The following is a 19,671-nucleotide window of genomic DNA, read 5'->3' as shown; positions in this document are numbered from 1 at the left end:
CTGCTCTTTTGATCTTAGCCATTCTCACTGTTGTGAGCTGAAATCTCAGAGTTGTTTTGATTTGCATTTTCCTTATGACTAAAGATATTGAACATTTCTTTAGGTGTTTCTCAGCCATTTGGCATTCCTCAGCTGTGAATTCTTTGTTTAGCTCTGAACACCATTTTTAATAGGGTTATTTGTCTCCTTGCAGTCTAACTTCTTGAATTCTTTGTATATTTTGGATATAAGCTCTCTATCTTTCCCCAAAATGTTGGTTGCCATTTTTTCCTAACAACAGTGTCCTTTGCCTTACAGAAGCTTTGCAGTTTTATGAGATCCCATTTGTCAATTTTTTCCCATCTTTATTAACTTGTGTATTTCTTATTTACATTTCGATTGTTATTCTCCTTCCTGGTTTAGGGCCAACTTCCCCCTAATCCCTCCTCCTCCCCTTCTTTATGTGTGTTCACCTCCCCATCCTCCCCCCATTACGACCCTCCCCCAACAATCACGTTCACTGGGGGTTCAGTCTTGGCAGGACCAAGGGCTTCTGCTTCCACTGGTGCTCTTACTAGGCTATTCATTGGTACGTATGAGTTTGGAGCCCAGGGTCCGTCCATGTATAGTCTTTGGGTGGTGGCTTAGTCCTGGAAGCTCTGGTTGGTTGGCAATGTTGTTCATATGGGGTCTCAAGCCCCCTTCAAGCTCTTTAAGTTCTTCCTGTTCTCAGTTCAGTGGTTTGCTGCTTACATTTGCCTATGTATTTGCTGTATTCTGGCTGTGTCTCTCAGGAGAGATCTATATCCAGTCCTGTCAGCCTACACTTCTTTGCTTCATCCATCTTATCTAACTCGGTGGCTGTGTATGTTTGGGCCACATGTAGGGCTGGTTTTAAATGCGTGTTCCTTCTGCCTCTGTTCTAAACTTTGCTTCCCTATTCCCTCCAAAGGGTATTCTTGTGCCCCTTTTAAATAAGGAGTGAAGCATTTACATTTTGGTCATCCTTCTTGAGTTTCATGTGTTCTGTGCATCTAGGGTAATTCAAGCATTTGGGCTAATAGCCACTTATAAATGAGTGCATACCATGTGTGTTTTTCTTTGATTTCTGTGAATAAGTAGGGAGAGAGTGGGCAGCCTTGTCTAGTCCCTGATTTTAGTGGTATTGTGTCAAGGTAATGTTAGCTAGTGGTTTGGTGTATATTGCTTTTACTATGTTTAGGTATGGGCCTTGATTTCCTGTTCATTCCAGGATTTTTATCATGAAGGGGTGTTGAATTTTTGTCAAGTGCTTTCTCTGCATCGAATGAAGTGATCATGTGGTTTTTATCTTTCAGTTTATTCATATAGTGGATTACGTTGATGGTTTTCCGTATAGTAAACAATCCCTGCATGCCTGGGATGAAGCCTATTTAATCATGATGGATCATAGTTTTGTTGTGCTCTTGGTTTCGGTTTGCCAGAAATGTATTGAGTATTTTTGCGTCGATATTCATAAGGGAAATTGGTCTGAAGTTTTCTTTCTTTTTTGGGTCTTTGTGTGGTTTATGTATAAGACTAATTGTGGCTTGATAGAAGGAATTTGGTAGCACTCCATCTGTTTCAATTTTGTGGAATAGTTTGGATATTGCTGGTATGAGGTCTTCTATGAAGGTCTATAGAATTCTCCACTGAATCCATCTGAACCTGGGCTCTTTTTGGTTGGGAGGCTTTTAATGAGTGCTTCTATTTCTTTAGGAGTTATGGGGTTGTTTAAATGGTTTATCTGTTCCTCATTTAACCTGGTAACTGTCTAAGAAATTGTCCATTTCCTGCAGATTTTCATGTTTTGTTGAATATAGGATTTTGTAGTAGGATCTGATGAACCCATGTATCCCTCAACAAATTAATGGATACAGAAAAATGTGGTATATTTACACAATGGACTACTTCTTAGCTATTAAAAACAATAACTTCATGAAATTCATAATCCAATGTGCAGAACTACAAAATATTATCCTAAGTTAGATAACCCAGTCACAAAAGAACACACATCATATACACTTATTGATAATGGATATTGGCCTAAAAGCTTTGATTACACAGACCACATGAAGCTCAAGCAGGATGACCAAAGTTCAGATGCTTCAGTCCTTCTTAAGAGGAAAATATCTTCATAGGATGAAATACAGAGACAAAGTTTGGACTGGAGACTTAAGGAAAGGCCACCCAGAGACTGCTGCATTTGGAGATCCAGCCCATACATATACAACCATCAAACTCAGACAATATTGCTGATGCCAAGAAGTGCATGCTGATGTGTCTGATAAGGATATATCCTCAGTGGATCTACAAGAGTCTGGCAAATAAAGAGGCAAATGCTCCCAGACAACCAGTAAACTGAAAACGGGATCCACATTCGAGGAGTTAGGGAAAGGATTAAAGGAGCTGAAAGGGCTTGCAATCTCATAAAAAGAACAATACCAACCAACCACACCTCCCAGGGACTAAACCATCATTCAAAGAGTACATATGGATATGTCCCATGGCTTCAGCTGCATATGTAGCAGAGGATGGCCTTGTTGGGCACCAATGGGAGGAGAAGCCCTTTCTCTTGCCAAAGTTAGACTATCATTTTATGGGGAGAATCAGGGTGGGAAGGCAGGAAGGGGTGTGTGTATTGGTGGGGAAACACCGCCATAGAAGAAGGGAGAGGGGAGTGAGATATGGGGTTTCTGGAAAGGAAATCAGGCAAGGGGATAACACTTGGAACATAAATTAAATTTACCAATAAAAACTTGTGAGTAAAGAATATCCAACAAAAATTAAAAATTAAAGTTTATAAACAGATAAGATTTAAAAACAAAAACAAAAGAAAAGACAAAAAGAATTTAAGCAAGAAGTCAATTTATTTTTTAAGGTAGCTAAGTCTGTGATGGGTAGATCTTGTGAAAATAAAAAATAAACTTCAAAAAAACCCAGAAAAAATTAAGAAAGCAAGAAAGAAGAAAGAAAGAAAGAAAGAAACAAAGAAAGAAAGAAACAAAGAAAGAAAGAAAGGAGTGAAGGAAGGAAGTTTCATCCTGGGTGTGGTAACCAAGTCACGAAAGAGCACACATGGCATGGCATGTGCTCACTGATAAGTGACTATTTGCCAAATAGTAGCTGAGAATATCCACTATCCAACTCACACACCATATGAAATTCAAGAAGAAAGAATATCACACCAAAGTGTAGATACTACAGTACTATTCAGGAGGGCAAGACAATAATCTCTCAGAAGTAGAGAGAGAGAGAGGGATCTAGGAGGGAGAGAGAATGGGGTGGGGAAAAAGGGGGTCAGTTCAGATATGGGAGGGGGTAGTTGAAGAATTCAGTGGGTCAGGAATTTGAAAGTAGGTGTGTATCAGTGTGTGTTTGTGTGGGAAGCGGCAGGACTGAGGGTATCCTTTAGAAAGTCCCAGATGCCAAGGCCCCAAGAGGTTCCTAGGAACCAACAGGGAGGACTTAGCCAAAAATGCCCAACAAAGTGGTAATAGAACCTGTAGAGACCATATCCTGTGGATAGGCATGGCCCCAGTTCAGGTATGGGGTAGAACAGAACCACTTCAAAAATATTAATACAGAATTCTTCCTGTCAAAAGGATATGTATGGACAAAGAGTGGAGCAGAACCTGAAGGAAAGGCTATACAGAGGCTACCCCACCTAGGGATCTATCCAATTTGCTGACACTGAACCCAGACACTATTGCTGATGCCACAAAGTGCTTACTGACAGGAGCCTGATATAAGTGTGCCTTGAGAGGCTCTGCCAGAGCTGGACATATACAGATGCAGATGTATACAACAAGACATTGGACTGAACTTAGGGACCCCGATGGGTTATTTAGGACAAGGACTGTAGTCTCTGAAGTGTTTTGATACCTCATAAGGACAACAATGTCAACCAACCAGATAACCTACATCTCCCATGGACTAAACCACTAATCAAAGAGTACACAGGACGTACCCATGGCTCCATTTAAATATGTAGCAATGGTTGCCTCATCTGGCATGACTGGGAGGGGAGGGCCAAGGTCCTGTGGAAGCCTGATGTTCCAGGAAGGGGAAATGCAAGTCTGTTGAGGCAGGAATGGGTACATAGGTGTGGGAGCACCCTTATAAGGGCAGGTAGGAGGGAGGTGGGAATGGGGACTTATGGAGGGGAAACTGGGAAGGGGAATAACAGTTGAAATGTGAATAAGTAAAATAAACAATAAAAAGGAAGAACTATTTGTTTATTTTTTTCGAAGCCAGAACTATTTATAAGTATACAAAATTTAACAGATTGACTAATAAAGACCATAAAAGAACATCCTATTTTCACATAATAATCAAAACCTTAAATACACAGTAAAATAAGAAATATTATAAGAAAGCACAGCAGTCAGGATCTGTGCTCCATTCTTCCATTTTTCTCCTGGTCCATATCTCTATCTTCAGTTGCAGATGAGAACAACACTCCCCAGACCAAAGCTCTGCCAGCCTCTGGGACACCTGCTCCAACCTAGGACAACCTGCTCCATCTTCAGATCAACACCCCCATATATAATTGAGAGTCTGCATTGCACATCCCAGCCTATAGTTATGTCTGCATTTTGGTAGGTCTGTTGCCATCTGGGATTCCTGTAGTCTATCAGGGCTGCTATCAACATAAGCCACCAGATGGCTATAGGTAATCAACAGAAGCCAGTGTAATATGGCACCATCAAAACACAGCTCTCATACTATGACAAGCCAGGGATATCCTAATACACCAAAGAGCAAGACATTAAACACCATCTCGTGAAAATAATGGAGGCCTTCAAAATAAATAAATAAATCCCTAAATGACATCCCGTGCATGCCCTTTTGGGACTGAGGTACCTCATTCAGACTATTTTCTAGTTCCATCAATTTGAGTGCAAATTTTAGGCAAATGGATGTCCTCAGTTTTAATAGCCGAATAGTTTTCAAATGTGTAAGTGAACCATATTTCCTTATCCATTCTTCCATTGTGGGACATCTGGTTTTTTTCTGGCTTCTAGCTATCACAAATGAGGCCAAAGTATAATAGAACACCCTGGTCAAAATCCGGAGGACTCATGAAGATTCAAGCTTACAGGCCCATGTAATAATGGCTCAATCCCACTAGGGAGTGTTAAGTCTGCAATCATGGGGGCTGGGGGAGTTCCAGAGGGAGGCAGGGATCTGTGTGGGAGAAGAGAGAGGAAAGGAAAGGGAGGAACATTATCAGGTATTTGCAGGAGGAATAGGACTGAAGCCCCAAGGGACAGCAAAAATACTGGAGAGAGGCAACCTCAGGAGGTAGGAGTTTGGGGGGAACCATCTAGAATGTACTGGAGATCTAGGAGGTAACTCTCAGCAGTCAAAGGAAGGGATATTAGATGGAAAGCCCTACAATTAGGAGAGGGAACATGTAGAGTCCACCACCAATGGAGGAACAGGAGATCAAGTGGAGGGATGGGGTTGCCATCCCATCCTCAGAAGCTCTGGTCCAGAATTGTTCCTGTCTGAAGGCTCTTCACAAATGTAAATGGAGAAGAGCATGAGAGCAAGGTCTAATGACAGGTCCATATTGGAATCCAGCTGAGGAAAGGTTCTGACACTGTTACTGATGTTGTGGTGTGTTTGCAGATAGGAGACTAGAATGACTGTTCCCTGAGAGGACAAACAAGCAGCTGAAAGAGTCAAATATAGATATTAGCATCCAACCAATGGAAGGAACACAGAGATCCCTGTGGTTGAATTGAAGAAAGGCTGGAAGAAGCTGAGGAGGGTTAATAGCCCTTGGGAAGACCAGCAGTTTTATCTGACCTAGACCCCTGATATCTATCAGACACTTAGGCACCAACCAGGCAGCATACACTAGCTGAAATGAGGCCCTAACATATATACAGCAGAGGACTGCCTGGTCTGGCTTCAGTGAGATAAGGTGCACCTGACCCTCAAGAGACTTGAGAAACCAGCAAGTGGGGAGGTTTGGTGGGGGGTGGTGGTGACATCCTGTTTGAGATGGGGACAGGAGGTATTGGATGGAGGGCTGTCAGTGGGCAGACTCAGAGAATGAAGACTCGGATGAAGACTGGACAGTTAAAAAAGATTAAAGAATAATAAAAATGGAACAAGGAAATACAATCCCACAGGTAAAGGAAATTGAATAAAATGTTTCAGTACCTAAAAACAGAAATAGCAATAATAAAAAAACACAAGTGGAGGCAACCCTGACAATCTAGCAAAGAGAACAGGAATTATAGACATAAGCATCACCAACAGAATACAGGAGATGGAAGAAAGAATCTGAGGTATAGAATATATGATAGAATAAATTTCCAGGAACCTAAGAATAATAGGAATAGAAGAGAATAACGATTACTTGTTTGAAAGGCTAGAAAATATTCCTAACAAAATCATAGAAGAAAACTTCCTTGACCTAAAGAAAGACATTGCTGTACTTACAGGAGGCTTATAGGACATCAAATATATTTGAACAGAAAAGAAAATCCTCTGACCACATAATCCAAATACCAAACAGACAAAACAAAAACTGCAATGGAAAATGTCCAAGTCATATGCAAAGGCAGGGCTATCAGAATTAGGTAGGATTTCTCAACAGAGAAAATATAAACAAGAAGATACCGGACAAATATGCAGACCCTTATAGACAACAGATTTCAATACAGATTACCATAATAAAATATCTCTCAATCACTGTAAATGGAGAAACCAATGAGATACTTCATAACCAATACACACACACACACACACACACACACACACACACACACACACACACGATCATTTTATAGATCCAGCCCTATACAATAAGAAGTCTAATACATGTAGGGTAAATTCATCCAAGAGTATACAAGAAATTATCCTTTTTGCTGCAAAATCAAAAGCGTTGGATTACACAGACACACACAGACACACAGACACACAGATACACAGACACACAGACACAGACACACACACACACACACACACACACACACACACACACACACACACTGCCAGCATTCTATTAGTCACATTTCTCTAAGATTTTAGAATTTATTGAAATGTCTATACATTAAGGGAAATTAGTGGAATCACCTACAGTTTGCAGTACAATTAGCCCAACAATGGAAAGCTGTGAATGGAATGTCAAAGAATCTAATAATTTTTCATTCCCATGTGGCTAGTTCATTCAGCTGGTCTTCTGTTTAAGATGGAATCCTGAAGTAGGTTCCAACAGGTGGGCTAGCACATGTGTGCAAATAGAGAAAGAAGAATGAACACTTTCTCCTTTCATTTTCCTTATTTAGGCCTCTAGCAGAAGGTATGACTCAGATTTATGGTTTGTACCCCCCCACTCCTGAATTTGGGACTTGCTCTGTCCCAGGCTTGTCTCTTTCTCCTGGGTTAAAGGCAATCAGGCCTAAGCTTTAAATCACTACTATGCCTTAAGATTTGGACCATAGATGGAACTTCCATGTTGGTATATCATTCCAGATCAAATAAATTTGACAACCAGGAAGAGCCATCAAATCCACCAATATCAAAAAACAGGAAATAAAAAATTGTTCCTCATTCATATACCTCACTATCAATGGATTCAACTTACCCGTAAAAAGACACAGGCTAACATACTACATATGTAAGCAGGATCCATTATTCTGCAGCATATGAGAAAAACAGGTAGACAATAATTCAGATTGAGGAGCTTGTAAAAGCTTTTCCAAGCAAATGTATCTGAGATTTACGCTAGAGTAGTCAATCTAATATAAAACAACATAGACTTTCAACCACATATACTTAAAAGAGATTGGCAAAGTTATTTCATACTCATTAAACGAAAAATCTACCAAGATCACTTTTTAGTTCTGAAAATGTATGAGCAGGTGCAAAAAAAGGACACATTACTAAGACTCATATCATACATTGACACCACAGATAATAATAATGGTGGATTCAATACATCACTCTAACCAATGGGCAGGTAAATGAAACAGAATCTATACAGAGAAACAAGGAAACAAAGAGATATTATGAACAAAATGGATCCAAAAGATACCTGTAGAAGCTTTCATGCAAACAGAAAACAATGTACCCTCTTCTCAGCACCTCACTGGACCTTCCCTGAAATCTACCATATAAACAGACACAAAGCAAGCATCAACCAATACAAGAGGATTGAAATAAATCTTTAAATCTTATCTTATCAGATCACTATGCATTAAAGCTGTATTTCAACAACAATAGAAACACCAGAAACCCAATATATTCATGGAAACTGAAAATCTCTTTATTCAATGATCAAGTGATAAGTAACAAGAAACAAAGATTTAAAGACTTTTCTAGAATTCCACAAAAATTAAGGCAAAACATACCTAAACTTATGGAGAACAATGAAAGTATTGCTAAGAGGAAAGTTCATACCACTAAGTGCATTCCAAAAGAAATTGGAGAGATCTCATACTAGCACCTTAAGAGAACACATATAAGATTAAGATCAAAAAAGAAGCAAACACACAGAAGGGAGTAGGGGCAGAAAATAGTGAATCTCATTGTTGAAATCAATCACTTAATAACAAAAAGATCAATACATAGAATCAACAAAGCCACAAACTGCTTCTTTGAGAAAATAAAAAAGATAGATAAAAGTTTAGCAAAGCTAAATAAAAGGCACAGAGACAGAATCCAGGTTAAATAATCTGAGATAAAAGGGAACCATAACAACAAAAACTGAGGAAATTAATAAAAATCCTGGGCTGGAGAGATGGCTCAGTGTTTAAGAGCACTTGCTGGTCTTTTAGAGGTCCTGTGTTCAAATGTCAGCAACCACATGGTCGCTCATAACCATCTGTAATGAGGTGTGATGCCCTCTTCTTGCATGTCTGACAACAGCTACGGTGTACTTATATATAATAAATAACAAAATTTAACAAAATCCTCAGGTATTACATCAAAAGCCTATACACCACAAAACTGAAAAGGCTAAATGAAAACAATGATTTTGTAGACAGATACAGATACCACTTACCAAAGTCAACTCATGATTAGCTATCCTGTTTATTCATCCTATAACACTTATGGAAATAGAATTATTAAAAGTCTCACAACCAAAAAAAAAGTCTGAAGGCCAGATGGTTTTACTGTTAGAATTCTAACAGACTTCAAAGAAGAGCTAAAATCAACAATACTCAATCAAACCCAGAGTGTAAAAGGAAGGATCACGAGGGCACAGTCACCTTGATACCTAAAGCAAACAAAGCTTCAACAAAGAAAATATATTTCATACCAATTTTGCTTATGAAGATTGACAAAACTATACTCCAATATTTGTCACATCCTGAATCTAAGAACACATAAAAAACATCATTCATGATGGTCAAAACTGTTTTTATCCCAGAGAGCAGGGATGGTGAAGGATTCAAAAATCTATCAATACAATTTAATATATAAACTAACTGAATGAGCAACATGACCACTCCATTAGATACTGAAAAATCCTAGGAATAAAATCCAACACCGTTTCATGTTAAAACTCTTAGGGACATTAGGAATAGAAATATAATAAGTAACTATTATATGTAAATAGTTTTAAAGCAAGATAAGGCAAGTCAAATAGCAAACTGAATGGATAAAAATTTAAAGTAAGTAAATTAAAATTAGGGATAAGACAAGGCTGCCCACTTTTCTCCTAATCTATTCAATATAGTATGAAGTTGAAGTTTCTGGTAACGTCAAAAAACACGTTGTTTTGCTGAGGCAAGGCCTTGGGAGGATATATGCTGTTTGGAGCGAGTATAAATAGGACTCAACTGAGAGTGAGTGGGTACTTGAATATTTAGCATTACAACAGGTTTGTTGGTCTCACATGTTTGCTGAGCACCACTTCAGTGTGAGGAGTGTGGCCGAGAAGTTCTGAAGTCCTGGTTGGTCTTGATTCACCAGCGTCTTGACTCATTCTGTCCGATTGTACCACTGGTGCTGATTTGTGTTTAGTAATCTGACACTACTGAACTGGATGACATTACTGAACTACTTCTAACCAAGTCCACATACATTGCCCCGTTTTCCATCTTGTCCTCCCACCCTATTGGCAGTGAGATAGAAGGGGAGTTGAAGCATATTAGAAAACTTATTAAAATTGGCTAAAAACAGCTAAGCCTACAATAGTATTTCAAATTCTGGTTTGAGAAATAAGACAAAAGACATGATCAAGTGGACACAGATTGGGAAAGAAGTCAAAGAATCACTATTTGAGGATCACATAACAGTACATATAAGTATCCCCCAAAATTGTACCAGGAATTCCTAAAGCTCATAAAACACTCCAGCCAGGTCTTTAAATGATTTTGTATGTGCAAGGCATGTTATAGTAGGAGAACTGCGTTCTGATGGTGGCATATTGCACTATCTTCCGTTGATTGTGTTCTGGCACTTCCCTTTAGCCTTCTGGAAGTTTTTGTGGTTAGCTTGCCTGGATTTCCCTGGAAAAAAACAGGCCTCTGTATTCATTGTTCCAGATGTCAGTAAGCTTCCCAATACTGTGACAGAGCTGTGGGCTTAGTCATGTGATGCTGATCTGATATTGCAATTAGAGGTGCGGGATGGAAGGAAGATGCAGTTCTGAAAGAACAAGACAGACCTCAGAGCTCCTGAGCTTGCTAAACTCCTAACAGGTAGGCTCTCAGGGTATGGATGTCTCACCTGTATGTCCCGGTTAGGGACAGGCCTCCCAGGAGGCAGGCACAAGTCTCAGCTGGGGAAAGTGAGCAGATCTGAAATTTTAGGCAGGCATGTGGATCAGAAGGAAGATAGCTTTTATGGGCCGGTTCTCAAAATTAGGTGACTACCTGGGGGCTTCCAGAAATAGACTATGATAGTCTCCTTCTGGGAAATGATGGAATTAGGAACCTGAAAATTTCTGAGTGCTGCAGGATAATTGATACCACTTGAAACCTAATTATGAACCTGATGCCTATTGTTAATTGGGATATCTTCTGTTACTGAAAGACATTAAATAATCTTGTAACATTAAATACACACAGAAACCTGAGATATATTATAATCAGTTTAATAAGGGCATATCACCCATAATAGTTCCATAATTAAATATGTATTGTTTATGTAGGACCATGCTTAAAATACTTTCATGGAGGCACCCATTTGTACACATAACTGAATTGGCTCTTTTCTTGTAGAGATATCTTTCTCATCCCCATAAAGACATCAAGATCTGATGGAAAGAGTAAAAAGTACAAATTACCACTAGTGAGTCTGAATTTACCTGGAATAGTGACCCTACAGGACAAAGAAAGCTAGTAAGATATTGTTGGAAATTCAAAGTAAGTTATCTTCAGGAAAGCCTAACATTCTTTACATGATTTAAAGCAGAAACAGACATCCAAGGATGAAATGTTTATACAAGTACTAGCCAGATGTTTAATATTGTAAAATGTATTTCTCTGCAATAAATCACATGTGTTCAGAAGAATCAAAAGGTTGATTGACTGGTTAGGATTTGATGATTACAGGTCATTCACTTGTTGGAGATCAAAAGCAAAAATTTTCTCAAGTTATCAGTAAACCCCTTAATATCTATTACCACAACCTCTGTTTGATCCAAAATCTAAATTTCTTTCAGGGTAAATCTTTGAGTTGCAGTTGCTTATGAGACAACTAGCTTCCAATGACCTCTAATCTACCGTGTTACCAACTATCATTTGAAGCTACAGCATGCATTCTTTTCTTTTCTAAAGGCTGGTAATTTCATGTCCCAGAAATGTATGTGGCTAATACAAATGGAACCATCTAATTAAAACTCTTTGTCCCAGTGTACTTTCAGTTTCTTTAACATGGACCATCACCAAAATCAACTTGGGGAGGAAAGGTTTTCTTTCACCTTGCAGATTACAGTCTATCCTTGAAGGAAGACTGTCTAGGAACCTAGGAGCAGGAATTGAAATATAAACCATAACAGAGCTCTTCTTACTGGCTTGTATTTGGTGCTGGGCTCAACCAATTTTGTTTTCTCTTTCATGATGATTTTAGCTTGTGTCAAGCTACTAATAATAACTCCAGGACCAACAAACACCCATGTTGAACAAATAGCATCACACTAGTCTAATTTCAAGACTGTATTGAGACAGAAAATATTGGGTGTATTAGGAGGTAAAAATAAACTCAGAATATATTGTATGAGGAAAGATTATCTTCAACAAAAGAAAAAGAGGAAGAGATGACACTTTCTAAGTTTCAAGAATAAATCTATTTTCAGAACATTGGAAAAGTTAGCTACTGAGGACATGTGCAAAGACTATGAAGAGAAAGGAACCCTTTGAAAGTCAATTCTGAAGAAAATAGAAAGACAAACTGCAGCTTATCTGACAGTATTTGTTCTTCATTTGTGCCATCACATAGTTTGGTGTTTGCATCATGATATTGAAAGGACTTCAAATGAAATGTTGGGTATTTGGTTGCATGTACAGTAGTTTTCTTTTGGAGTAGGCACAACGTGTGCACAGCTGAACAGAGACGGAAGGCTTTAAGGTTCATTTAGGTGCCTTGAATTTTGCAAATGTTATTTTAAACTTAATACAGAGGAAGGGTATTTAATTTGGTTACAAGAAAATGTGTTGTGGATGATGTAATATTATTGTAGAAAGATAGAGAAGGATTTTTTGTAAGGTCATTATAAGGCAAAACTAAAAGACTGATGCATGATGGAAACTAGGATGTGTCATTGAAGAAATGTTGGAATTCAGTTGATAGTAAAGGCTAGACTTAAATCATCCTTATTAATCTTCATTTCCCTTTTTCTGTTCAAATATAGTTTAGTTGGAGTAATTCACTGTTTTATCTCAGTAGAAAAAATATTGTTTCATAAACTGTCTCACGATTGACCACAATAGAAGTAGACAAGTGAGTTTGGATAAACAGTTTTGTGTCATACTTGCTTCCTCCTTATGTAGTAAACCTGGATATAGGTAGATGGGTCTGACTGAAATATGGTCAAGGTGATCTTGTGTTTAATATTCTAGAAGGACCATCTAACTCTGTTTTCTGGGAGATGGAAAGAAAGGATGAAAAGATGGGGCTGAGGATGTCTGAGGTTATGATGTGTATGTTTAAGTTTATTGATTGCCACCAACCATTAATCCCTTTCCTATAGTGAATTTGCAGTAGTCACAATGATTGCTATTTTATTTTCTTTCTAAATTGTATCATTTTGGATGAAGTATTATCACAAAATGGCAGCTAGAATCTTTATATCTACATCACTGCATTTTTATTTTGAGATAAGCTCATAAAGAAGAGAGAGCACTCTTCGATGTGAACATTGGAAATTCAGTAGTGGAATTCCAGAACACAAGTGGAGATGTATTTTTTAAAAGGCTGTTTTCAGGGTAATATTTACATCCTTTATCAGACCCATTTTGCCAAAGGAGAAAGTTCTCAAATAAATTTATATACTTATAAATGTACTGTATAGTGGAACTGTGCCAAAGAGTCCCAGAGGACCAAGAGGATAGTTCTGTGTGGTTCTTAATGCCTGGGAGCTGGAATAACATGCTTAGAACTCTTCTTTTCATCCTAAGGGGATTATGATTATATCTTGGAATCTCTTTGCAATGGACCAAACATATTTTATCACAGGCCCCATGGAAAGACAGCCAAAGTCTTTCTCATTTTCTCTCTGTGCAATTTTCAGGGTTTTAATGAGACAGGTCAGTTTATCTGTAATTCTCTAAGATAACTCACACTTGTAACCTTTTACAGACTTTCAGTTTAATGTTATGTATAATTTTGTCTAAACTTTCTCCCTTCCTTCCTTCCTTCCTTCCTTTCTTTCCTTCTTTCTTTCTTTCTTTCTTTCTTTCTTTCTTTCTTTCTTTCTTTCTTTCTTTCTTTCTTTCTTTCTTTCACGTCATACAATGTTCTGCCTCTGTGTATACCTGCAGGCTAGAAGAGGGCATCAGATCTCAGAACAGGTGGCTGTGAGTACAGAGATTGCTGGGAATTGAACTGAGGACCTCTTTAAAAACACACATTGGTCTTACCTTCTGAGCCATTTCTCCAGTCCTTGAATATATTTTTTGCTCTACTCAGTAAGCCCCAGATAGATATGATTTTCATTGTGTGAAGCATGATGAACCAGATGCAATTGGACATTTACACTAACATGCAAAAGTTTGGAAAGCATAATTGAGAGTACCACAGAAGAAGAGTGGAAAACACAGGAGGAGAGGAATGAGAGAAATAAGAAAGGAAATGCTTGTCAGCATGTATGAGTCTTCAGTTATAATATGAATTAATTTTCTATCTCGAGAGATGGCTCAAGTAGTAAAATGCTTACTGTGGAATCCATGGAGATGAGAGTTTCACCTTCAATACTTTCCTAATTCTAAGTGAAGCTTCATGCACCTGTACATATATAGGGAGATACAGGAAGATCTCTAAGCCTTGGTGAGTGTCCATTCAGGCTAGTCATGAGCTTTAGGCCTTTTGACATTTAACTCCTAATGAGGCTTTAAAGTAACAGTAGTGACTATATTTATTTTCTCTTGCATGTGGAAAATGTTAAGACAGATCTTAAAACATGTGTATCAAAAAATTAGTTTTAGAGCTATGTTTTTCAGAGTTTGTATTTCTATGTTGAAACACCATGAAAAAAATTTGGGAAGGAAAAGATTTATGTTTCTTTTACACGTCTAAGCAGCAGTCTATCACTGATGGAAGGAACCCCAAGTACTCAAGACTGGAACCTAAAGTCAAGGACTGAAGAAGAAATCATGGAGGAAGGTTAATTACAAGTTTCATTCCCCTGGCTTGCACAGGGGAATGGCTTATTATACCTATGAGAATCAACTCCCAGGGGGCTACATTATTCACTGAGACTAGAATAATCTCATATCACTCATTAATCAAGAAAATGACTGGCAGACTGACCGAGGGACCATCTTTCGGTTGTATTTTTAATTGAGGTGCTCTGGTTCGCAGTTGCTCTACCTGTGTTATTGACATAAAACCACCCAGCACAAAATGTTGCATAATTTGATTATGTTAATCAAATTTTCATTGTATATATGAGCACACACATATATAATATATAAGCATAAATATACATGTAGAAAATTACCACAAATTATAAAATAACAGGGAAATTTATTTTCTACCATACTTCAATAAATCTGGAATAGTGGAGGAGCACCCTCATAGAAACAGGGGGAGGGAGGATGCTGTAGGGGGATTTTATGGGGGATACTGGGAAAGGAGATAACATTTGAAATGTAAATAAAGAAAATATTCAGTGCAAGAAAAGATAAAAAAGAATTCAAAGAAGTCACCTCAAATGTCCATTGATTGGTATAATCTTCCCCAATAGCGTTATTAATATACTCACACACAGACTGGTCTTTATTAGTCAAGTACTATCATGTTTCTTAATGTTTTCTCTTCAGATTATATGGACAAATAAACTATTTTACTATTTTAATTTGGAAATTATTTTTGCAGAAGAAGTAGCTAACAAAAAATTGTCCAACAAATTTTAGCCTTTTGCTGTAGAAAAATGGAAGATGTTTCAACAAATTATATTATATACCAAAACCTTGTTCTGAAAAGTATGACATTTATACCAATTGGTTAATATTGTTTAAGTGACAAATACAGGGTATGTAAATATACACTTTATAACACATTATCAATATTTATGGTTATACTTCAGTTCATGAATACCTACCGCCTGCTTTTTTGACATGATTATGTTTACATAATTGAATGAAATACATACATTCTTTAAAACCACATAATCTTGATGTTACTGATATGAAATTGTTATGATATTCTGTTTCCTTACAAAAGAAACAGAATGGAGATTCACAGAGTAACAGTTGATCATCAGAATAGGGCCCACAGTTGGGAAACCTGCAGAGACTACCGAAGCCATATTCACCCATAAAGAGGTTGGATTTTGCACAAGAGACATATTAACTTGAAAGACACAAGAAACTGTGTAAAAGAAGACAAAGGTGCTCACCAAGAGTAGAATGGTCTTTGTGGCTCTGAACTCAGGGGAGGACCTAAAGGAAAAGTTGCTTTTATGAATGTGCTTCATTCTCTGCTTATGTCTGTAAAGAATGAAAACCATGTAGCTGCTGGACCAAATCATCAGCAACATGAAGAACACATCAGGAATAGAGAGAAAAATTGCATGGAGAATGTTAATGACCTTGTCTTTATGAGGAGTAGAACAGTATTCCAACACTCTTAGATATGTAATGTTCCTAATGTTCTGTCTTGCTGTTATGTCCATGGGAAAAGCTATGTTTACTATGAATGACAGGATCCAGCTCATGTACACACATGAAGCAATGTATCTGGGAGACTTGACTTTAAGCTGTGTCCACTTGGAGGCCTTTGGACTGATGGTGATGGCCTGAAAGACACTCAGAAAACAGGTGCTGCTGATGGACACACCCCTCCCTATTCTGTGAAGAAAGAAGATCAGTTTACACCCAATGTCATTGAGGAAGTCTTTCAACCCAAAAGCTGACAAAGTGTGGGGAACTCCTTTACACAGGAGAGTTAGGAAGTTGGCTACAAGCAAGTGCTGTAGAATCCAGTCTGTGAACTTTAACCTGCACTCCATGAAGTAAAGCATCACATAGTGGTAAACTAAGAAGGAATTGTTGAGGGTTCCCACTACAGTCTGTGACAAGAAGATCACATGTATTACAATTTCACTGAATTCCATGTTCTTAGCTGTTAGAACTGTGCTTTTAGAATTCTGACATGGGAATGCGAGTAATAGGATGTATGTACTATTTTATATCATACTTTCTGTATTCATGATTAGCCTTATGCATATTTCTTCCTTGATTTATTAATGGAGATTTTTAAAAAACATTATAATGTAAGAAAGATATATAATATATCATTCTTAGTTTTGAAGGAAGTATACCCACCTTAGTCAATATTCAATCTGAACAGAAGTCCATGCTTTGAATTTTGTTAAGCAGATAAAGAAAAATATGATAAGCTCCTGTGTGAATCAAGTGTTTATACACACATGCTTGCTAAATGTTTAAAGTGAGGACTTCGAAGTGCACAAAATTGACAGATAGGTTACTAGAATCCACAACTACCTTAAAAATCATTGCAGCCAATCTGTAAAATACCAGTTTCATATATTTTATATGCCTTTTATATTTTTCCTTTTTAAAATTACTGATGTGGCATAATTTTTGTAGTTGAGTTTTCAATGTGCGTTTAACTGTTTTATTTTTTGCATGAAGAAAACCCTGGAAATTTTAATGTACAGCAGAAAATATGATGCTTCAGAAGCTCATATCAGGAGCAGTATTTATATCCTTAAATAATGGTCCAAATTTTAGATGCTGTCCAATAGTTTATTTATACTTATTATAGTAAAGAAAATAAAATGATATTCTAATATAAACCAGTCATACTGTCATGCCATATAATAATTTTCAGAAAGAAAATAAGCACAATTAAAAGAGTATGAGTCACACCAGTATGATTGTGTTACCTGGTATCTGAAACAGTGATCTCTGAAGAGGAATGTAATGTTGGCAAAGCACCAACTCCAGCATGATATACAAACACTACCTTTTCTCAGTAACATGTTTTGTGCTTTTTAGCCAATGAAGAACTTGTGGCTAGAGAGATGGCTCAATATTTAAAAGCACTGGCTGCTCTTTCAGAGTACCTGAGTTTTGTTCTCAGTACAGATAATAGATTAAAATCAATTGTATATCTAGTTCTAGGGTTCCAAGATTATCTTTGGACTTTGAAATTTCTAGCCACACATGTGATGCATAGATGTGCATTCATGTTTACACACACACACACACACACACACACACACACACACACACACACACACGCACGCACACTAAAATTTAACTCAAGAAATTTCTACCTTTATCTTCATAAATTAAAACATAATGAAATGTAATATTCCTTAAAAATCATCAGGTTCACAGCTTTATTTCAAACACTTTCAATTTTCTCCTTCCCTTCATCATTTCCAGAATTTCAAATTCATCCATCATTTTTATATTTCTGCCCAAAGTTAGACTTAAGAACATATCTTAAGATGGTTCACATTTGACTGGCAGTGCTTGAATTAGTAACAATAGATCTTATTTTTATCTAAGTATGTTCCCTGAGCATACTTTAGGAGGGAACCAACAAGCACTCTACATTCAGGGATGCTGTCACCATGAGAGTTCTTGGTTCGTTTACCATCCACATTCTCTATGAAAAACATCTGGCAAAACTGTAGAGTCAGATATTCAATAGGAAAGTTTTTCAGGATCATGGCTAAGCGGTAGCATGATTTTAAAACAAGTTTTCAGCACCTTGTATTCCAGGTTTCACTATTTTTTGAAATAAACCACAAGAATTCCAGTGAGTGAAGGCCTCAGGAATGTAAGGATGTCAGAGATTGTGTTATGTGTATATTACCTCATGTTCATTATGCCCGTGTCCTAAGCTCATGCTTCAGATGCTTCTCCAATTCCTAGGTATCCTGTAACATAGTCCAATGCCGTGTTGAGTTTTCTTGAAGTCATGCTTAGCTAGAGTCATCAGATGGGAATTTCTTTGTGCATTCTGACTCGCAGAGTCAACTGGATGCAGTCCAAGTACTGTTTCACTTGTCAGGTTGCTGATTTTAGTGCCAAAGTCTTGTGGAAGGAGGTAGCAACCCAGTACTGGACATATGAGCATATAATTCTGTGACCTCCCCTCCCTTCAGACATGCAATTAAAATTTTACATTCACTAGTTGTGGGTATTTAATTTTGCATGTTGCAAGGGGATAGGTTTCTCAGCATGTTTCCCTGAGGTGTCATAAATTGAAAACAACTTTTTGCTATCTACTCAAGGAAATGTAGCAGTTTGCTGTGACTGTTATCGTCTCACGTCCCTGCAGACTGCTAAGGATAATAAAATTCCTTGGTATTTCTTCCATACATCACCAAGACATGCATGCATCAAGCCATTTCATGATTACCTGAGGTGTCATCGGACCAAATCCAGTTCATCCATTTATGAAATGAGAGTTCTGCCTCATTAATTATAGAGTAAAAATTCAATGATAGAAATATCTTGTTTGTGTTTTTTTCAGAACAGAATGTGAATAATTTTCATTCACCTTGGAAAATGTTCAGATCACATGTTTTCTTCAGTTACTTGGTTTCATTTCACTATTATAGCTGTCAAAGCTATATTTATCAATACTGGTTGATATTAGTATCAGGAGGAAAACACAGAATATTTTTCCTAGGGGAGACAGAATGTTTTGAAAGGGCATCCTCCAAGATGATGGAGTAGAATAAGATGAAAACCCTTTTTCCTGGCTCTTGAAAGAAATTACATTGACCCAATTGGACTACTAAACTAGATGTGGCTGAGGTTATTTTTTTCGTTTATTGCCAGTACTCTATCTGGGTGAATCTACATTTACATGCTCCCCGGAATTATTAGCAACTACAATTAGCATCTTGATAGGATGAGAACCAAAGCATTGGTATTTTTAGAGGCTGACTGGTGAGGTAAGATACAGCACTAACCATATAGATATAGCTATCTATGTCTGTCCTATATTGGATGCAGTCACTTCTTGCTATCGTGTTTCAAGTTCCCTGAAACAACT

At 37.6% G+C, this 19,671-nt stretch overlaps 1 protein-coding gene across 1 annotated transcript; it reads right to left on the bottom strand.

Moving 5' to 3' along the window:
• Positions 1–15,808: 15,808 nt before the first annotated feature.
• LOC148007185 (vomeronasal type-1 receptor 4-like) lies at positions 15,809–16,744 on the bottom strand. The gene has a single exon (XM_087602843.1). It carries the CDS (start codon positions 16,742–16,744, stop codon positions 15,809–15,811), a length of 936 nt encoding a protein of 311 aa, XP_087458969.1.
• Between the last annotated feature and the right edge of the window lie 2,927 nt (positions 16,745–19,671).

Source organism: Rattus norvegicus, chromosome 1, assembly GCF_021556685.1.
Source record: "Rattus norvegicus strain SHRSP/BbbUtx chromosome 1, alternate assembly SHRSP_T2T, whole genome shotgun sequence".
NCBI lineage: Eukaryota > Metazoa > Chordata > Mammalia > Rodentia > Muridae > Rattus > Rattus norvegicus.
The sequence above is the reverse complement of the archived record's forward strand: the minus strand, read 5'-3'. Positions and strand labels throughout refer to the sequence as shown.

Coding starts and splice junctions, on each gene's coding strand:
- LOC148007185 (XM_087602843.1), bottom strand. CDS start 16,744: ATGGAATTCAGTGAAATTGTAATACATGTGATCTTCTTGTCACAGACT.